The following is a 21,554-nucleotide window of genomic DNA, read 5'->3' on the forward strand; positions in this document are numbered from 1 at the left end:
AATAATTTAAGCAAACATCTAATATCTTATGAAAATACATTTATTTAAAATTATAATTATAATTTTATTATAATATAATTATTCATAATACAGTTTAAAACAAAAACATTTAAAACCAGCAGAAACTTAAAAAGTTTCTGTTGAATTTAAATGTTTTTGTTTTTACTGCACAAATACAATTCAAAATAATTTTGAATTGTAATTGTGCAGTAAAAATTTTCACCTTGATTTATAATTCAATTTTTTACTATACTTTTTTCCATACTAATTTATTTAAATTGGTAATTTGCTAATTATTTGACCATATTGGTTAATTTGATTAAATATTAATAGTTTGCTAATTATCAATGTTATTCAGTAATCATAAATTTTATGAAAATTGATATTCTACAATTTTCATAAAATTGATTATTGGAATACAATGAATGTAAAGTATTTAATCATTATATTTGTTAAAATCGATATATAATTTTAAAGTTTCTTTTGTAATTTTGTTAATATTTTTATAGTTATTAGTATAGTTTTAGTATGTATATTAATTCATAAAAAGTAAAATTTCATTTACTTGTTAATAAATAAAACTTTTGATTTTTATTGATTCAACTCTAGGTTTTTAATTTTTAATAACATTTTATATTGGTTATTTTTATAAATAAAAGTATTGCAGGAATTTTTATTGTTTGTTTAGTATATTATTTAATAATTGCTTGTTTATTCCGATTCTAATCTTGTTCTAATTTGTTTTTAGAGAAAACAGTCAAATACATGATAATTAAATATTAGAAATATTGCCTAAATTTATAAATTATAATTTTTTTTACATACAGGGAAAGTATTTCAATAATAATTTTTATTTATTAAGTAATCATAAATAAATAATTGTATTCATTTTTAACTGAGTCATCCAAAAAAGTATTATATATACAGCATAAATATAAAAATGTCTATTTGTTAAAATAATTTTTTTTTTAGAATATGATATTTCAAAATTTCATCAAATAAAAGCTTTTATTTATTTATTTTGAACATTTGCATGCAAAGTTAAATTGAAATTGATAGGAAAATATTGCCTTGCTTATATCTAGTATATCTTTCATCACTTTTCTTCAGTTTAAATTTTTGCTGTCATTTCTCTACTGATTAAATTATTTTTATACATTTTATATATTCTGCATAAAATATTTAGCTATACACCATGAATAAATAATAATACACATCATATAAACATACTGTATATATACAGTAAATATACTGCTAAATATATGTATGTGATAGATATAGGTAGTCTGCAAAAATTAAATTATTCAGGTTACATATCTATAAAATTTGATTTTAAAGTATCAGCAAATGTATGCACTCTTAAATAATGTGACAATAAATTATATTTTTCTTTTGTCTTGAATAAAATTTTTTTCTCTTTTTGAAGCTGTGTGTAACTTTAACTCTTTATTCTGAAATATTGATAGTTTTATCACAAAGTTTTTGTATTTTGAAGTGTGTTTTTATACAAGATACACTTGACTTTATCACTTAGACATTATTCCATTGCTAAGAATCTATCCTTTTAAATTGCCAATTTTAGGAGTTTACATTGTTAGAAAATATTATTAGTAGGTATGCTAAAAATTTCTTTTGTTGTAAGTGAATTTAATATTGAACAAAAAAAAAAAAGAAAAAAACTCCAAAATTAATATACTGAAAGGTTTATAACAAAAAAATTATAGCCAGTATTTTGACTGAATAACTAGATTAATGGATAAATAATATGTAGATCCTACAACCCTCAAATTAAAATTTCAAGTCTATTATTTTTGTTAAATATATCTTGTATAAGTGTTGCCATTGGACAACATATTATTTCTCATCATATATTGGCTAACTACAATCAGACCACCTTTTTTTTTTCCTCAAAACTGCAGAGTTTGAAAAAGTTCATTTTGCAATGGCACAAAATGATAAGTATAATCAGAAAAAATAAACTGTAAAAACTGTATAAAACAAATAGTATATGTTTATGATAGTATATTTATATATAAAATTAATTACTTCTAGTTGGAACAAACAAATACAGAGAAAAAAATATTAATATTTTTCTTATATAATTAAAATATTATAATATTTATATTTTTCAACAGAATAACACCTAAACACAAATTTCCAGCAAACAAATAATCAATTTTTACTGTTCAAACGTTTTTGGCCACAGTTTATCACGCTCATCAGGAACGAATACAAAAAACCATTCTATCGATCAAACATTGCCATGTTTGAACAGTAAAAATTGGTTATTTGTTTGCTGAAAATCTGTGTTTAGGTGTTATTCTGTTGAATTATAGTTCCAGTTTACATGTGCAGTTTTTGTTTTTTGATTATACTATTCTTTAGAAACATTGTTTAGGGTTTGGTCTAGACCCTTAAGCACTCTTAAACATAGTTTAACCGTGTTTAATAGCAGTTACACCATTATACATAGAGTACCATATACATGAAAGACAAAAATGACAACACCAGAGACCTTACACAATATAGACCAATCATGTACCTTCATACACTTTACAAAATACTCACTTCATGCATCACAAACAAAATACAGTCAAACCTGTTTTTATGCGGGGGATAGGGACCGCATTAAAAAAACGCATTAAAAAATCGCACAAAACTTCACGAATGGCTGTAAAAAATAGTTTTCGCAACACAATTAAAAAAATATTTTTTTATGCGGTCAACAGGGACCGCATAAAAAAAGTCTCACATAGAAAATAACTCAAAACCGTACGAAATAGAATTTATTGACAACAGATGTCAGCACTTGACCTCATCGTCTGGTCTATCGTCTGTTTTACATATTTTTGTCCAGGTGGTGTTTTGTTGACTTAAAAAGTAAATTATCTCATTTTTCGCATATTCATGCAATAATATTACTATAATAAGTGCATTTATGCTATAATAAGTTTATTTAGCTATAATAAGTCAACGTGAGACATGACGAATCGCACGAGACTAGTCGCCAACTATACCGCACAAATAAAAAATCGCACAAAAAAAGACCGCATAAAAACAGGTTTGACTGTACAGTGAAACCTCCATTAATGGACACTCCTGAATAGGAGACACATCTGCTTAATGGACATTTTTACAATCCCCAGACCCTTCAAATAGGACATCTGATATTTACCTCTAAATAGTGGACTCTCTAAATAATGGATGCTGTCATCCATAACCTAACTTATGAAAACATGAATTCCTGCCTTCAGTATACTGAAAGAATTAATTATGTATGAAATATCTTAAAACTAAAACAAAGAATTAGTTCAAATACTCTTTCAGAAGACAAATTTTGACCATAGGTTTGAAATAAAGACTGGCTTAAAATAGGAATAGGGGAGGAGGGCAGGTTGTAAAAAGCCAAACAATATTCTTTATCTGTTAGAGAAGACTAGTCTGGTTTAGTTGTCAATCACCATTTATTGACATACATATTAATGTTATTAAACTTCTTTCTTATTGTTGAAATGAAGCTTATGGTACCAAAAAACCATAAACTTTTTCTGAGTTATTCATTTGACAAGAACCATAATATAGTAGTAACGAAAAGAAAAAGTTTTAAGGTTAAGACAACAGCATTTATTTGGTGAAAGTTCAAAGATGCTGTTACAAAGGCGATTTGTCGATCACTTTAAAGTGTAGTAAGATATTTGGTATTCTTGCATTTATGATGTAATTTATAATCTTAATTAAATTCAGTTTTTTAAGTATTGAATAGTTATCGTAGATGATGATATTAAATTAAAAGCATTGGAGCTGTAGAAAATATTTTTCTACAGAATATAATTATCATTTTTAGTTTCCTCTTTAAACAGAACTTTCTGCTAAATTTACTTACTTATAAACATTATGCATCAAAGAGAGCACAAACTTTAATGTTGTTCCTATGAAAATGAATATAATTGTAATAACCAGTTTTATTCACATATCCAGTACATCTGATCTTCTAGATGTAAATTTTTTAAAATTTTATAGGCACTATCCTATTCATATACTATGTTTTAAAAATTAAAAGAGAATCCTAAATTTTGAAATATTTTTGAAAATATTTGCATGAATTGAATTAAATTTTTATATAAAGTTGTTTATATTATGACATAAAGTAAATATTTTACTTTATATATCTTTTATTAAGATAAACATCTATTAAGTAAACATCTATTGAAGAAGGATTTGTTAAAAATATACAGTGGAGTACTGTTTGTTTCTCTCTCAAGGGATTGAACCAAAGAGATGTATAATTGAAAAGACAGTTTTTGCAATAAACTTTAACAAATGTTTTAATGTTTATCTTTTATTTTTATATTTTTAATATGAAAAATACAGTAGAACTTCTATTATCCGGACTAATTGGGTTGAAGGTAGTCCGGATAAGGAAAAATCCAGATAATTGAAAAAAAATAATAATTGACAGTGAAAGACATGTACTGTACATACAGTTTGAATAATTTTTATTTGTCTAGATTTACATATAGCTTCAATATTAAATTATTTTTTATTAAGAAATTCAATTAACAATTTTTGTTTAAAGCTAGCTGTTCTTTTTGAAGCTGCTAAATCGCGAATACTTTTAAGACATATAAGTTATCCTGAGTTACACTCTTCTTAGCTCTCAAGCCACTTCATGGCGACATCTAAGCACTGAAAAGCTTCAGAATGTGTAGGACCAATATCTCTTACTTTACAAATCTCTTCTTCGTCTTCTCGATCTTGTTCATCTGAGGCAGATATTTCTTTTATTATTTCCTCATCATTCAAAATTTGGAATCCAGGATTGTTCGCATCGCAATTTAACCACTCGGTTACATCTTTGTCACATTCGGCACATATTGAAATTTCTGCTATTGCTTCCGCAATGTCTCCTATACCACTTTCTACTGTGTTACTGGAATTTACTAATGGTCTTTTCAAAATTTTGTTTCATGCATTCCATCACGTATGTACTGTACATAAACAGTGTCGCAATTTGCCAAGTGCAAATCGGCAAATTCATACAATTTATGTTTATTTTGAACAATCCGGATAATCAAAAATCTGGATAATAGAAGTCCGGATAATCAAGGTTCTACTGTAGTAATATCTTTTTTATTGAAATGTTTTTTTTTGCTAAGTTACAGTGGCTAATGATTGGTTAGACATTCATATACTTGACATATCTTATTAACAGCAATAAATTTCAAAGTAATTTTTGTGTATACAAAACTTGAATGCCACTGGTATTGGATGATGTACTGTCTACAAAAAATTTTTTTGTTTGAAGAACTGTTGGGATTTTGTTTTTTGTTAGGATTATTAAGAATTGTTTTATGGGGATAATTCTTGAAATAAACTTGTTTCATTAAAAAGTATTTTTTTTTTATGGACTCTTACTGTTTCAGGACACTACAAAAATGTAGACTTTCCCTATATCATTATGTAGATTTTACATTCATCAGCCAATCTATTAATCATTCCTTTCATGGAGAATACACTTGGTGGAGTCAAACTTACACAGTTTAATTCTGGGAATGTGAAGTGTGTGAAATGGTACAAAGAATGTGTTTTCTTAAAAAATATTAAAATATCTATTATCTTTTATCAGAAAGGAAGTAATGTAAATGCAACCTTTCACTATTGAAAGGAATGTTTTGAGGACCAACATAAAATGACATATAAATGATAAAGACATGTAGATGTGAAATATATAAATGGTATTCCATTGTATAATTTGTTTTAAGCAGTATAAGAAAATTCATAAAATATGTGATTGTGATCAAAGTTTTCCCATACCAATTAAGTTTATGAATCAAATTATTGTCAGTCTTAATTGATATTGTGTGTTCTTTAGAAATTGACATTCACATACTTTTTGAATATTTTTTACCTCTTATATTGTTTAAATAAATGAAATTATTTGAAATATTTATGAATCTGAATATCTATCTTACGTATATTAAGATACAGCTGAGATCAGCTGTATCTTAATATATGTAAGATAGAAAGTATTTATTAGGAAGAAGGACATGATCATTTTTAAAGTTTGCTTTTTACTTCCATACTGAACAGTGATTTTTATAATATTTTATTAGATTTTAATATGCAAATTGTTTTATGTATTAGTATTAGTCTTTTGTTCTCTTTGAACAAGCACTTTATACATATAAGTAAATCAATTTTAAGTTATTCTAATATTTTTATGTTTTTTCTTTCAGTGTGTTCAGTGGGTAGAGGATGCTAAGTTAAATCAGTTGCACAGAGATGGAATTCGGTATGCTCGCATTCAACTTTGTGATAATGACATTTATTTTCTTCCACGTAACATCATTCATCAGTTTCGAACTGTCACTGCAGTAACCAGCATAGCATGGCATGTTAGATTAAAGCAGTATTTGGAGGTTTACAATGAAACAAAGTGTTCAGATTCTGTGGAAGTTAAATCAGAAGATAATAATCATACTTCGGAGCATTTCGTTAAAAATTGCAACAATAATAGGATATTAAATGAAAATCTAATTTCTAACAAAAGAAATGCTGACAAATCAATATGCAGTAAGTGCCCACCTGAGAAAAAAAGGAAAGATGACAAATTGCATTGTGAGAGAAAGAATTTGTCTGTTAAGCATAAGAGAAAAAATGAAGTAAAATTATCCAAAAATTCTTCGTTGGTTTCTAAAGATGTGAAGAAATGTAATAAAATCATTCAAGAAAATAGTGATAAAGTAAGTGAAATAAAATGCAAACCAAAATCTTCTGAGAAAAAATTATCAAATATTGATGGAAAAAAGAAAACTAAGTCTGATTCAAATGTGATTATAAAATCTGTTCACAAATCAGCTAGTGATTCTGACAAAAGTGAAGCAACAGAGAAGATTAAACATAAAGAAAAGACAGAAACCCTGAAACAGATCAGTTTGAAAGAATGCACAGATTGTCATATGAAATCTGATAAAAAATTGGGAAATAAAATCTGTGAGAGAAAATCCAAGATACCATCTGAAAAACATGTAGAATTTGATAAGAAAAAAGAAAATTTAATTGATAAAGGGAAAAAAGATAAATGCAGTAGTAACAAAAAGCACAGTTTTAAAAGTGATCAAAAACAAAAACCAAAGGATGGAAATATTAAAAGTAGTAAACTGAATCATCATAAAAAATTGTTAGAAAAAAGAGAGGTGGTTGATGCAAAAGACAGTAACATTTCCGATATTCACAAAAATTTGCCTTATATCATGATAGAAAATGTTGAAAAAACTATTACAACAGACATTTGCAGCACAAAAAGTCAAGAAGTGAATCCATGTGGAAAAAATCTGAGTGATTTTCAGAGCATAGAAAGTGATTGCAAAATAATACATCAAAATTTAGACACTTTTTCACATTCATTTATATCCAACAAAGAAATATCAACAAAATGCAAAAGTTGTCCTACATCAAAATGTACACATCATACTGATAACACAAAAAGCAAAGAGTGTACTTCACAAACTGATGTTGTCTCTAAGACTGCTGACTACGTAGAAGAATACTCAGAAAAGAAATCCAAAGAGGATGAGAGTAGTGTATCGACACATTCTAATATCAGTGATTTAAATAGTGATATTATTGAATTATGTAACAATCTCGTAGAAAGTGTCCATAGTGAGAAGCTCACCATTGACAACTGTAAAAATTTGCAAGAGACTGTTAAGAACTATAATGTACAGAATGAAAACAAGGACAGCAATACAGATAATCCATCCTGTATAAACTTTCTTTCTCATGTAGAAAATGAACTGATTGTACAAAATGATTTTGAACAAAGTAATTGCTAGCAAGAGCCAATCATTATTATGAAATAATAATTCAGAAAAAATTATTAAAAAAAATGAAAAAAGGATAAATTTTCATGTAAAGAAATGGTATTTTCATTTTAACTCTAAAAGAACTATTGTAGATTCACTTGTTTTCAGCAAAGGTTTGAGAATTATATTGTATATTAACAAATTCACCATTTTATCACACATCATATATACATTTTTTATGTGTTTTCCTCCATAATTACAAATCCAAAAAAAAAACAAAAAAAGAATATATCAATTTAATCTTATAAGAAAATCTGTGTAAAGTACTCAAATAGATATTTTAGAAATATCATTTCTCATAAATGCTTTTTGTAGTAATTATTTAAAAAAACATATATATATATATATATATGTATAATTAGAAATTCTAAGTTTTGGATTAACATTTTAATTCAGACCACTGCATTCCGAGAAAAACGACCTAGTTTCACAGATTAAAACGAAAAATTATTTGTAGATTGCATCTGGATCCACTATCAAGAACTCATTGACAATGCTGCATGTCTATTTTCCATTGTTTCATAGAACAATTTATAGTTTTTGTACTTTGCACACTACCTCCGATTCATCTGTGTTTGTGTGTGCATAGGACCATGTCAAAAATACATAAATATACATGTTTTTGGTATATATATACAATATATATATATATATTATATATATGAACATAAAATATAATACATACATATATATACATATATATATGCAAAGAAAATATCTATACATATTATTGTTGAAAACATTGTCATTGTGATAGATATCAAAATTATCTTTGATATATAATTATATATAGTTTTGGTAGAAATGTTTGAATTTAAAAATTAGATTAAATCTGTAATATATTCATTTGATGTGTTTGGTTTTGGGGATGTTTTGACTGGTCACATGCAAATGATAGATGCGGGAAAGCAGGGAGAATCAATGTCTCCACTGTGTAGATTCATAGCAATTTAGACATGTTTTTAAAATCATGTTTTATGTATCATTTAATCATGTATGATAATGCATTTATCACTGAGCACTATTTATCATGTAACACCAAATAAAAAGCATTTATTGGTATCATGTGTGTTTTTCTTTCAATACAAAATCTATAAATTGTAAGGTTTCTAAAGGATCGAAGCACTTCTAAATGGCTAATGGATTTTTATTTTTTAGTGTTTACATGGACAATTTCACATTTAAATTACAAAAATTTAAACGTTTTTTAATTTCTAAAATGTTTTCAATTGCACCAAATGCCTCGATTGGTAATTACGACTATTAAATTGTATACAAGTCATTAATGGCGGAGACATTCTAAGCTATTAAAATATTTTAGAAATTAAAAAACACGAATATATAATTTAATTTGCATCTAAAATTTGTGAAGAAGTTTAATTACTTTAATAAAAAGTTGATTATATTCTGCATTTAGATTCAGTTTGATTCAAAAAGTAAATGTAATTAATAAGTTAATTTTTTTAGAACATACCAATTGAATATTTAGCAATATATTATAAAAAACAACAATTAATGAATGCTTGGTGTAGATTGTTCTTACTTGGTTATTAGTTCTGAGTAATTAATTTCAAAAATTTTTAAATTTTGTAATTTTCTAAATGCAAACATTATATAATTATCTTGAAAAAGTTTATTTCACAAATTACTTGTTACAAGTAAAAACTCTAATGAATAAAAAAAATATATATATATTGTTATTTATCATTATATTAATTAATGAACAAATAATGAATCAATTTTTTAATGAGGTTTATAGAACATTCACTCTCTTTACAGTTTTTATTAGATATAATCTTTGCTTTATGCAGCAGGATTTTTCAAAAAGAATTGCCACTGGTGTCCAGTTATGAAAGCTTCAACAGTATTATCATTTCGAAGATTATATGAATTAATTTAATATATATAATTAAATATTCACAATTAATATAAAGTGATGATAAATATTCCTTGTGCAACTTATAACTTTGAATGTATAAGTGATAAAAACAAGTAAATATCATATAAAAGCTCAATTCTTAAAATTTTGAAGCATCTTGAGCTGTTACGGGTTTCAATTCTGCGGACTACAACAGTTACTTTTCTCCCACTGTTACCATTTTCAATTAAAGTATCTGAAAATAAAGTAAAAAGTTGGCATGACATTTACAGTTTTATATAAAATAATATAAAACTGTTAATGGCATTAGAAAGTTTAATTCCACTTCAGGAATTAGGCTTTGGTAAACCATTTATAGTGCATTTCATATGCATATTCAAGTTTAAAATTGCAAAGATTTTACCACCATCCTGTATAAATAATTATATATATAATATTTTTTTTTATGAGTGAGAGTCAAAGAACCTTGAATTCTTCACTACTCAGAGCATTCATACATAATATGTATGAAGAGTGAGTAGTTTTGAATTTATTTTGTGGTAAGAGTTCATTTAGAGTAGCAATTGAATGAGTTTTATAAAGAAGAGAAGTTATAAAAAAATTAAATCTTGAAAATTTATTTCTATTTACTATCTAATAGTATTTAAGTGGGCAAGCTCTTAGTTTTATTACTGTTTATATTTTATTAGCATCATTTATAATATACAGATATGTTTTTTTAAAAATAAAATGTCAAATATGACATACTAAAATACACATACTGTACAGTACATATATTTTTCCTCCTATGAACGTAATGAATTGTTTATAGCAGTATTAGCTACACTATATATATATTGGAAGAATATTCATAAGGTAAATTGAAACTGCCAACTTCAGAGACTGTAAGTGGATGTAAATTATTCAAATGAAGCACATTGAATTGGTTACAAGTATCTAAACTTAAATTATTTCTCTACAAAATCTTCATATTAGATATAAATGAGGGACAATTTAAAATATTTTAATATTAAAAATAACATTATAAATATTTGGCATTATAACATTTCTAAATTATACGTTATTTCAGTTTTAATTATTTATCACTGGACTTATTTAATTCTAAAATATGTCTTTATGGTTCTTATGTAAGGTTTTAAAAACATCAGTTATTTAATTAAAATAATTTTGTTTTTCTTACGAAAGTAGCAAATTATATTAAATTTATCCTTAAATAATATATGCCAGAGGAATTATCAGGACCTAATTTCTTCAGTCTAATTAATAGTTCTAGCTTCTTGGAACATGCGAAAGTAGCCAAAAAACGTAAGTAATTAGCATTACTTTTTTTTAAAATATCGAATTAAAAATTACACAAGCGTCAATTTATTAATATTTATACTTAATTTAATTTAAAAAATAATTAATTTATATATATATATATTCCGGTTCTAATACCGAAATATATATATTCCATACTATCGATTTAGAACGTGGGTTTAAAATTTTTATAATAATCGCACGTGAGAAATGTTTCAGGGTGGGGTAGGCATTTGTGATAAACCTAATTTAAATAATTAAGAAAACGAAATTAATAATAATAAACACGATTTAATTAAAAATAATAAAATTTCAGGTGAATTGAAATCGTTAAGGGAAAGTTCTACTCGACAGGGGCTACAGGGATGCACTACAGCAATGCAGGTTTGCGCAGTACTGAGTCCAATCGACCGGGTTGAGTCCAGCCCGTCCTTACGTTGCCTATGTAGTCACAATGCGTGAGTTAGCGGGCAAAGCAAAGCAAATCCGTCGTCCTATCGCAACTACTTAGTTAAACGTTGCCGAGCAGAAAGTATTTCGATTGAAAAAGATGATTAATTCTGTTTTAAATCTGTGTCGAGTCTGTCCCGTGCCGACGGAGGACAAGGTAAGTCTTGTAGGGGGGAAAAATAAAATAAGTAAATAAAAGATAATAATAATACTTAACCCTAATAGTTCATTAATAAATGGCTTAAGGAGAAGGAAAATTATATATATATTTTATTAGTTTAAAATAATAATGGCTAGTTTATATGTATTTTTTATATATAAAAGTAATCGAGCGAATGTTGTTGAGTAAATGTCGAATGGCGATTTGTGTTGGTGTTATCATCCTTGTCGCCTGCACTCCTTTCTAATTTCGTTTTTGGGTGAAGAAGAATCAATTATTTCTTGACATTTTTAACGTCTTCTAACGAAATTTTCGTTCAAATCTTTCTTTAAAAGTTTCTCTTCTTTTTTTTTTCTGTTAAAAATAATCTCGAGTTAATTTCCTTTTTATTCAATCAAACTTAACTAAGATGATAAAGGTTTTAAATTATTAAAGTTCCTTTTTCAAATATCTGATTTACTAATAATCGTTAACTAACTGCGGGTTTTAATGACTTTTTTTTTTAAAAAAAAAATGATGACAACACGTTAATGCTATTGAATCGAATTGTATAAATTTTTTGCCATTTTTTCCCTTTTTTTCGGTTCTTTTTACTTTTCGATTTTTCTTTTGAAATTTCCTTTTGTCGCTGAACAAAAAATAAGAATTTGTTTTGATATTTGAAATTTTTATCTCGGTTATTTCCTACTTTAAGTACATCCATGCTTGATTTTTATGAATGTTACTGCTGTTTCCCCCCTCTTCTCCAGTTGTCGACATTTTCTGGATCTATACGCGTTTATGTATGAACGATTTTTTTTCCATTCTTTGTAGATATTCTATCGATAATGGTTTTTTAATATTTTAAAAAAAGACCAAAAAGTATTTTGCATAATAGAAATAAATAAATTTCTAATTAGCTCAATATCCGATTTCATGATTCTAATGTTGAACAAGAGGTAATGGAGTCCGTTAAATATTACACGTTATCTAAAAATGCATAAATTAAATTGTTTTAACATAAATTATTCTAAAAATATCGGTTTTTCATTATTAAAAGAAGTAAAAAATGAAGAATTATATTGGATTTTTCTCTTTGTTTTACTAAGAATTTGTTTACAATTGTTTAATATAACTTAGCTCAAGAAGAGAATCGATTCCGTCTTACCTTCATCAAGTAGATTTCTTCTTCTTCTTCTTCTTCTTCTAAATCACTAGTATTTTTTAGTACAAATTAACTCGTTTAAAAAATCGTTATCGAATTCTATTTTTGATTCACCGTCTTTGATTTTTTTAGTACATAAAACAGTGCAATTTAATTTTATATAGTCAAAAAAGTACTTAAGAACTTTATCTACAATCTAATGAAGCAACTCTTTTTATTCTTCTTCTTTTATCTTGAGTTTCTTAAAATATCTTTAAGTAAAATTTAAAAGAATCCGCACAGATTAAATTTCAATTAAATCTATATAATTAGAAATTTAATTAAAAATTGATTGCAATAATCATCGTATGTATATATTGAGATTATTAAAGATTAATTAGAAATTTAAATGGTTTTCAATTGGTAAAGTTAGGTAGATTGTAATAGAAAATTAATGATTTCTTATAAAATATTTAATAGATGAATACAAAGTTTTATAAAAATAAATCTCGAGGTCGCAGACTAATAACTAATATAAAAATAGAACAGATTTACCTAAGTAATTTGTAGATTAAAACGTTGTTAATCCTCGAATATAATCCATTAAAAGATGATCTACTGTACTGTAAGCCTATGTTCAAAGCTGATTCAAGGTCTTGCAGAACATGGTTTGCAATGGATTGCTTTTACCTCTATATTATTTGATTTTTCATAATTTGACAAGTATAAAAATAGTGCCAAATCATGTAGGATTGTATCAAGTATTAATTTCAAGAATAAATCCTTTAATTTATTTATAAAACAACTTGAAAATTGAACCATAAAAAGAGGAATCAATGTTAAAATCGTATTAAATCATGATGCTTATAAATTTCTTATGCTTTATTTTATAGCTTTGTGGCATGAGAGTTTGAGAATCTGTAAGAATTTTCGTGTAGAAAATTTTAAAATTCTAACAGAACATTTAAAAAAGCTCTTAGTTTGATTGAGTTTTTTATATATTTTTTTATTATTGATGGTAGACAAATGCAATTAAAAAATATCTAATCGGATAAATCATATAAAAGATGTCGAGATAAAAATATTTTTAGTAAGTTTTAGTGTTCTTACAATGTTCGAAAATAATAATTTGATATGATTAATGGCTTACAAGTGGGTTACAATGAAGATATTTTTAGATTATTGAAAAATTTCCAATTTTTTGTGATTTTTTTCCAAATTTACCGAGTAAACAAACTTAATTACATGATAATTTATGTAAAAAGTAACAAAAGTTTATATGGTGAAAATTATGAAGACAAACTCTTGCAGTTCTGAAAAGAAACTGATCTTTATTATTTCTGAAGGTTCTGCAACGTGTCTCAATCCATTTATTTAATTAAATAAGATCGAAAATTTAATTTAAGAAAATACTGCTTGTCTGCTCAGTTTTAACGTCAGTCGAATAGTCAAAGTCTCATAGAGTTAAAGTAGTCCTGATTCAATATCGGGTTGAAGTTCCTATAATGTCCATAAATCTATAAATCAGTTTTATATCCATTGAGCATAAAGAGAAAAATCGGATAAAATGTGATTTTATGTATTATTTATTTTAATCGAAAAACTCATAAAAGTTGAAAAGTACAGAAAATTTGTCTACAAACATTACAAACAAACTAACGTAGACATTTTATGTAAATTATATTGCATAGTTTGCGAGGAAAAAAATTCCAAAATGTAGAGAAAAAATGACCAAAAATCTATTCTTAGGACCATAAATTTGATTTTGGTCAAGTTCCAGATTTTTATTCTGCAGAAAGTTTACAGAATTAACTTGTCCTTTCGGTTATAAAGGACTAAAAAAGTTATTTAAAAAATGTATATTTTTTCATTTTCCTTTAAACATTATTATTTATTCATTTCTATAAAAGTCATTATTCATTTATTCACTACATACGTTAAACCTCAAGTAATCCTTTGACTTACTCTAAATTACGTAAATACAAAAGCTGTGTATTAAACAAAATAATTAATGCAATACCGACTAATACGATGAAAATTTATATAAATTAAATAAGACTGAAGTAATAGACAAAATTCGAAAAACATGTGGGCTTAATGTATAAAATCATATGGAATGGGTTCTTCCATTATCTTTATAATAAAACTTTAATGAATATTAATGCTTTATTCAAACTGGAAACTAATTTCCTGCTGTCTTTTAAAATGTTAGAATGCATTTCTCTCTTTATTTAATACTAATTTGCATGCATAAAATGTTCGTTCGTTTACTGTTTATCTTATTCTTTTAGGTGAATTCGGAATACCAACAAAATTTCACGTGGAGGGACAGTTACCAGACAGGGAAACCAGATATAATCAAGCAAGCACCATCAGCATGTGAGTAACAATATTATATTGTTATCTAATTTTGCTGATATGGAAAATTGGATACATCTAATGGCAAATTGTTGTAATTTTATCTATCAATTTTTACTGTAAAAAATTAATTATATACATAGATTATCATGGAGATGATTAATTAGTAAAGAAGTCTACACAGTGATATTTTCAGGATGAATGGAAAGTCTCCGTAAAAACCTGAATAAATGTACTTGGGGTGTGCATTGCACGTTATATCAGATGCGTTAACATGCATTTGTATGCGCATTAAGTTAAATGGTAACCATAGAGATCACATTCTGCGACTCCTAAGTCACAGAACCTGCATATCCGCATAATAAAGCGAATTCGTTGCTTATGTATGGTGATTTTCGAATCGCTCTGTATTTAAAATATAGGCTTACTTCAGTGTAGAACTAGAGAAATTGTTAATGATCTTTTAAAAATCTATTTCTCGCGCTTATTTCTTCTATAATATGAATCATTTAGCCGTTAATTTGTATATGAATCATTTATAATAAGTTTAATTCGCAAGATAAATGCTAAGAAATTAAGAATGGAAGCCTATTCGATTCGTCAGGAACTAAATATATCCGCCATGATTGACCTAAGTGATATTAGAGATAACGTTGATAGTTGTAACGTTTCGATGATTAATAGAGCATATTGTGTTTGTGAATGCTGTAAAGGAAAAATAAATAGTCCTTATAATCTTACAGGCTTGTAAGAATCCACAAAATTATGTAGACTTTGTCATAAGACATAAATAATCTTCGAGTGAAGAATTGGAATGTTGTCATCTATCTTAATTGAAATTTATGATCGTGCGAAATGGAAAGATTTTTCTATTGAATTCTGCTGTTAATTTGGAAAATATAAATAAATACGAAAGAAAAATCTAATTCGAATTTAATAATAATAATATTTACTGAATTCAAAGAATGTCTTGAGTTACATAAGGAATTCAGATAGTCACTTAATGGCGATTGCTTCAACAGGCTATAAAACCTACGGGCATGTAACTATAAATGAAAATATATTTTCATTAAAGAATTTTCTTTACAAAGTATTTATTTAGAATACAATTTTCTTTATTAAATTTATATATATATATATATATATATATATTAATTGAAGCGATACAAAGACTATAACATTCTTCATATCAACTCGGAATTCCGAGCTCGCTTCCTAGAGGAAGTAAAAATATGTGTAACTATTTATCGTTCAGAACGTCTGACCGATGAATCTAATCTTCAGGTACAGAAAGACTTACTTTTACGAGTAAGAGGTAGAAGAGGAAGGCGAACGAAACTATACAACTGTACTTCTCACTATGAAAAACTCGCCACTATCCACGAAGCTCAGAAAATATATAGTCTATGTATTAAACGTTTTCTTTAAAATAAAGTAATAATTCTAATGAATATAAATTAGAAATAACTCAGTCTCAATTCTGAGTTTATAGTAACGTTTCAGAATGTGGTCCATATTATCTGTATTTTATATGAACTTAAATAATATAGACATAAAATAGAGTAGGGGAGAGCGGGGCTACAAGTTCCGTTTTTTAATCAACCTTATATTTTGTTAAGGAAACATAATTCTAGCATAAGTATTAAGAGATTAAAATTTAGTAATATGTCTAACTTTGCTATAAATACAGTTTTTGGGGTTGATTTTTTGTAAGTTTTTTATAATTAATAATACAATACCTAAAGTCGGAAAGGAACAACTTACCCCGGTTCGGGGCTAGTTGTTAACAGGGTGGGGCAAATTGTTACAAGATCTATGGAAGGTGTAATATGTAAAAAAAAAAAAAAAAAACAATAATTTATTTAACTAAGTATGTATTTAAAGACTAATCAATAATATCTTATCAATAATTAGTTGTTTTTCTTAAATTTATTATAAAGAAAACATTTTTACGTTTCAACATTTATAACTTTTACTTAAAGAAAAGGGGAGAAAGGAACATCCTTTCCAAGTTCTTGTATAACACCAGAAGTTGCAGGCAAATTTACAACTCCTGATGACCCTGGCTGATCCAAGATTTGTCTTTCGTCAGTAAAGCTTACATTTAACAAATACTCTGCTAACTTGTTTTCCTGTTCTTCAATAAAGACCAATTTTACTTTTTTGTAGCCAATCGCGGCGTTTTCTACTCCAGATTTCAACTTCTTTACAAATCTATATAACGTCATATGACAAATATCTAATTCTCTGGCAACAGTTTTTATTTTTTAACCATCTTTAATAACTGCATCTGCAGCTCTTTGCATCAACTCCTGAGATACAGAACCCCGTGTTGTTTTTCGAATATAAGACCGCATACTGCAAAAGGAAAAAAACATTATTTTTACTGCATTATCGGTACAGATGAACTGGGGCAAGTTGTTCCAAGGTCACAACATGCCCCCAAAGAAGGGAACATCTAGCCCCGATAACACATGGGTTCAAAACAGCAACTACTAGATTAGGTTACGAGACATATACAGTTTTAGCGTAGTATATCAAGATATTCGATATATTTTTGAATAAAAATACCAAACAACTAATCGCTAATTATTTAAATTTGTCAGATATACCAAAAATATCAAACACGAAAATATTTACTTATGTGGATCAGCGACGTACGGGCTCTCTTTCCAATGTACCGGACGTCACTGGCCTGATTGAGATAGCTGCCGTCGGTGCGCAGAAACGTTCGATTTCATGACATATTTACTAATTATATATATATTTTTTCCTTGTGGAGCTATTTCAATCGGAACAACTTACCCCGGGAACTTTTAGCCCCGCTCTCCCCTACAGCATAAAACTCTGTTTTATGTCTGTATTAATATAGTTTTTTTAATAATATTTCATATATCATAATTATTATTAATAAAAGTATAGTCAAACCCCGTTATTACGTTATCGGTTTATGCGAAGTAGATTTGCGATCTCGTAGGCGAGGGAGGATAGGAATTTCAATGTTAACGAGTTCGGTTAATACGAATTTCGATAATACAAAGTGCCAATTTTTAAGTCTCTTCGACTTTGTATTAACGGGGTTCGACTGTAATAGCAAATTTTTCTCAGTTATTATATTAAAAGATGGATTTTTTTTAATGTAAGAAATTAAATTTATTTTCAATATTTTTAATAAAATTGTTTAAAAATCTGAAAATTTGTATAATTTTTTGGAATTATTAAAATAGTTTCTTGAGTTACGAATAATTTTATTTGATATTTTTTTTATGTTGGAAAGAAAAACCAAAATTTTGGATTTTCTTCTCATTTCTAAACCAAAATTAAATAAAATCTTAATTAAAATATACAATGGGAAAAGCATTTTATCCTCAAGAATTCATATTCAATAAATATAAATTCTTGAAGAGTTAAAATTCAGACCAGATAAGTCTAAACAAAAATCTCCTTTTTTCTAGCCCATTAACAAAAACGTCCGTTTATAGATTCGTGACATTTTCCGAATATCTTAGAAAAGTTTATTCTAGAAAAAACTAGTTGTATGATTTTTCTGTAATTAATGTTGTTTGTTGCTCTATTGATTTAACACAAAAACAGCTTAATGTTCTTTGAATCGGCTGTTCTAAAAGCACTTTGATGATTTAATTTACGAATGTAAATGTGTTTTTTTTTTTTTTTTTATTAATAAACAGTATTATACATAACAGCATTAACCACTAAGCACTATTTGTACTGTACTAATGAATTTAATTAGTAAAATGGTATAAAAATGATCTTAACACATCATTTTTATGTAATCTTTTAAAAACTGTTTAAATAAGTAATTTAATAAATCTTGAAAGCTTATTTTACTCATTATATCCATAGAATGCATAAATATTATATGCCTGTATTCCATTAGATGCAACAAAATTAATGTTATTTTTTGCCAATACACGAATTGGTACTGTGTATTGGTAGATTTGTAGGATTTATGATCTGAAAATCAGTGTCTATAATTGAAAATACCAGGAAATTAAATAGAAAATGTTCTTTTCTGACCGTCTTTACAGTATTTCTGACGGTCAATTTCTTAATCTTTTTTTTTTTTTTTTTTTTCGTGTGAATAAACTTCAAATATCACGACTTTAGGCCTTGATATCGCTTTTTCTTTTTTTCTCTTTCAAGATTCATACGAATTCAAATACTTAACTTAATGATGCATTTTCAATGTACAGGGTAATTTATCAACTAGTACAACTACAATTTTTGTTTACGCATAAATTTTCATTTAGATTTAATATATGAATTTTTCGTCGTAGATCTTAAATGTTATTAGTGTAATAATTTCTATAGCTCATTAGCCTTTTATAAACTTGTTTTAGTAATATAAAAATTTAATTCACAGATAATGATAAAACTTTCAAATACTATATTTACCGGCGTATAAGACTCACCCCGTTTTCAGATAGTATTTTTCGGGGAAAAACGTGCTTATTATACTCCCGGAAAATACGGTGTATAAAAAAATTTACCATTAAAAATCTCAAACTTAGGCGTACATTCGATTTATTTTATAATAAGATATAATTTCTTAAATTATCTTAATTGCCATTAATATGTATACAAATTAAAAGTACATTAATGCATGACTATACCCAGGAGTAGTCGGGGGCCTTCTTAGGGGCATCACTGCTCATTCCTAATTAAAAAATTTGTTCTATATCTGTATAATGTCCCTAAAGAAATTGGACCGGAGTCCTCAAATATGCCAAAAATTGCTCCAAAATCAGTATTGTATCAGTATTGTGTTTTTTTTTGTATATTTGTCTAATTAAAAAAAATCAAGGGTTAAAAACAAGAACTTTATTAATATTTTATATAATTTATGTTATTTCGGTATAACCGAATGTGTGTATTTCGTTTAGGATTGGCTTATGCCAGTAATTTTAGGTCAGTGAGCAGCACCTAACGCGATTTACGTGTATATCAAAAGTTATTGTATATTCTTATAATTTTTTATAATATAGTATATAACGTTATAATTTATTTAATATTTTGTACTATTTTATTGAAAATACTAAAATACAATACACAATTTAATCTAACTGTACAGTACATATATTTATAATACATATTAAAGAAGGGTTGCTGCAAGAAAAAACAATTACCAAGTTGGGGGTGCCAATTCTAGAAAAAAAGGTGAAAAACACTGACTTATGGAGTGAGCTCTAGAATATGAACAAAATTACTGTGGAGAACTTATCACACAGGAACACTTTTTCGATGGAAAAAGTAGACGACTTTAGTTTTAAAAAAGTGTTCCTGTGTGTTAAGTTCTCCATAGCAATTTTTTGCTTAATTCCAAAGAACAAAAGAGAGAACAAGAAGCAATCAAGTAGTAAAGATCTGAAATAATTGTAATAAGTTAGAATATGTTTATATTATTCTAAATAATATCGGAGACAATAATTCTTATATTTTCGTTAACGCCAATAACGAACGTTGTTACCACATTCAACACTAAATAAACCATTAAATTTTGTGAATTTGGCTTATAACTCGAATGCATCACAGTTTTGTTGAATGTAGCAAAACTGACATTTTTTGTAGTTAAGGAAACAAGTATTCTTCTTTTTTCCTAGCTGAATCTCTCTCAGGGATTTCTAATAGACAATGATTGATGTACAGTGCCACTTTTCTGCCTTAATTCCTTTACACGAACGACGCTATTCATGAAAAGATGACGGAGATGAACTTTTGATTGATTCCACAAAAGTACGCCTCTTCTCTCCTAACCAATGTTCTTTAAGAATTTGCTATAATGAACAATCCCGAATATAGAAGTCGACTGAAGTGGACAATACTAAATTGTAGTATTATAGAATTTGGATTTTTGTAAAAGAATATACAATTGTATTTGAAATTTTTGTGATCAATATATTTCACGTTCTGTATTTAACTTCGTTTATCTGTTTTTCTTTAGTGTATATCCTCTCGTATCTTTTTATTTGATATCATAAGAAAGGTTTTTGCACAGTATTGTTAGTCATAACTTATTGCTTTATAGAAATGCATGAAATGCGAGTACAGTACTTTTAAAACGCACAATAAACGAAAGGTTTTCCCCCTTTATAATAAACTTATAAATAGTTCTTCAGAAATTGTAATAGAACAAAGCCATTCATGAAAGAACGTCTTCCAAATTCATTCTAATCAATCATTTATCCATGACAGCAATATCAACATAGATAAAGAATATGTGATCTTTTACTCATTGACTATGTATTAAGGAGCTTGTAATTACATATAGCAATAGTATTATGATTAAACACACATACACACACACACACACACACACACACATATATATATATATAGGAAAATTTCAGGGGAGTATTGAAATTCTATATATATATATATATATATCAGTATATTCGAATA

The 21,554-nt window shown here is 26.8% G+C and overlaps 2 protein-coding genes across 5 annotated transcripts in view; both read left to right on the forward strand.

Moving 5' to 3' along the window:
• The window catches only part of LOC136976449 (uncharacterized protein PF3D7_1120600-like), a 77,895-nt gene extending 68,968 nt beyond the window's left edge, over positions 1-8,927 (forward strand). The window contains 1 exon segment of the mRNA XM_067271728.1: positions 6,237-8,927. Coding sequence (XP_067127829.1) covers positions 6,237-7,835 — 1,599 coding nt within the window. The 3' untranslated portion in view covers positions 7,836-8,927.
• Positions 8,928-11,296: 2,369 nt separating this feature from the next.
• LOC136976439 (nuclear protein MDM1-like) overlaps positions 11,297-21,554 on the forward strand; it is a 63,662-nt gene continuing 53,404 nt past the window's right edge. For 2 of the 4 annotated variants that reach the window (XM_067271711.1, XM_067271714.1), the window contains exons 1-2: positions 11,298-11,650; positions 15,068-15,155. In XM_067271711.1, coding sequence (XP_067127812.1) covers positions 11,594-11,650; positions 15,068-15,155 — 145 coding nt within the window. In that variant the 5' untranslated portion in view covers positions 11,298-11,593. Of the gene's footprint in view, positions 11,651-15,067; positions 15,156-21,554 lie in introns of all 4 variants that reach the window. The other 2 variants (XM_067271712.1, XM_067271713.1) reach the window with 2 other exon arrangements.

The sequence above is a fragment of the Centruroides vittatus genome, unplaced genomic scaffold (assembly GCF_030686945.1).
Source record: "Centruroides vittatus isolate TY-2023 unplaced genomic scaffold, ASM3068694v2 contig_400, whole genome shotgun sequence".
Taxonomy (NCBI): domain Eukaryota; kingdom Metazoa; phylum Arthropoda; class Arachnida; order Scorpiones; family Buthidae; genus Centruroides; species Centruroides vittatus.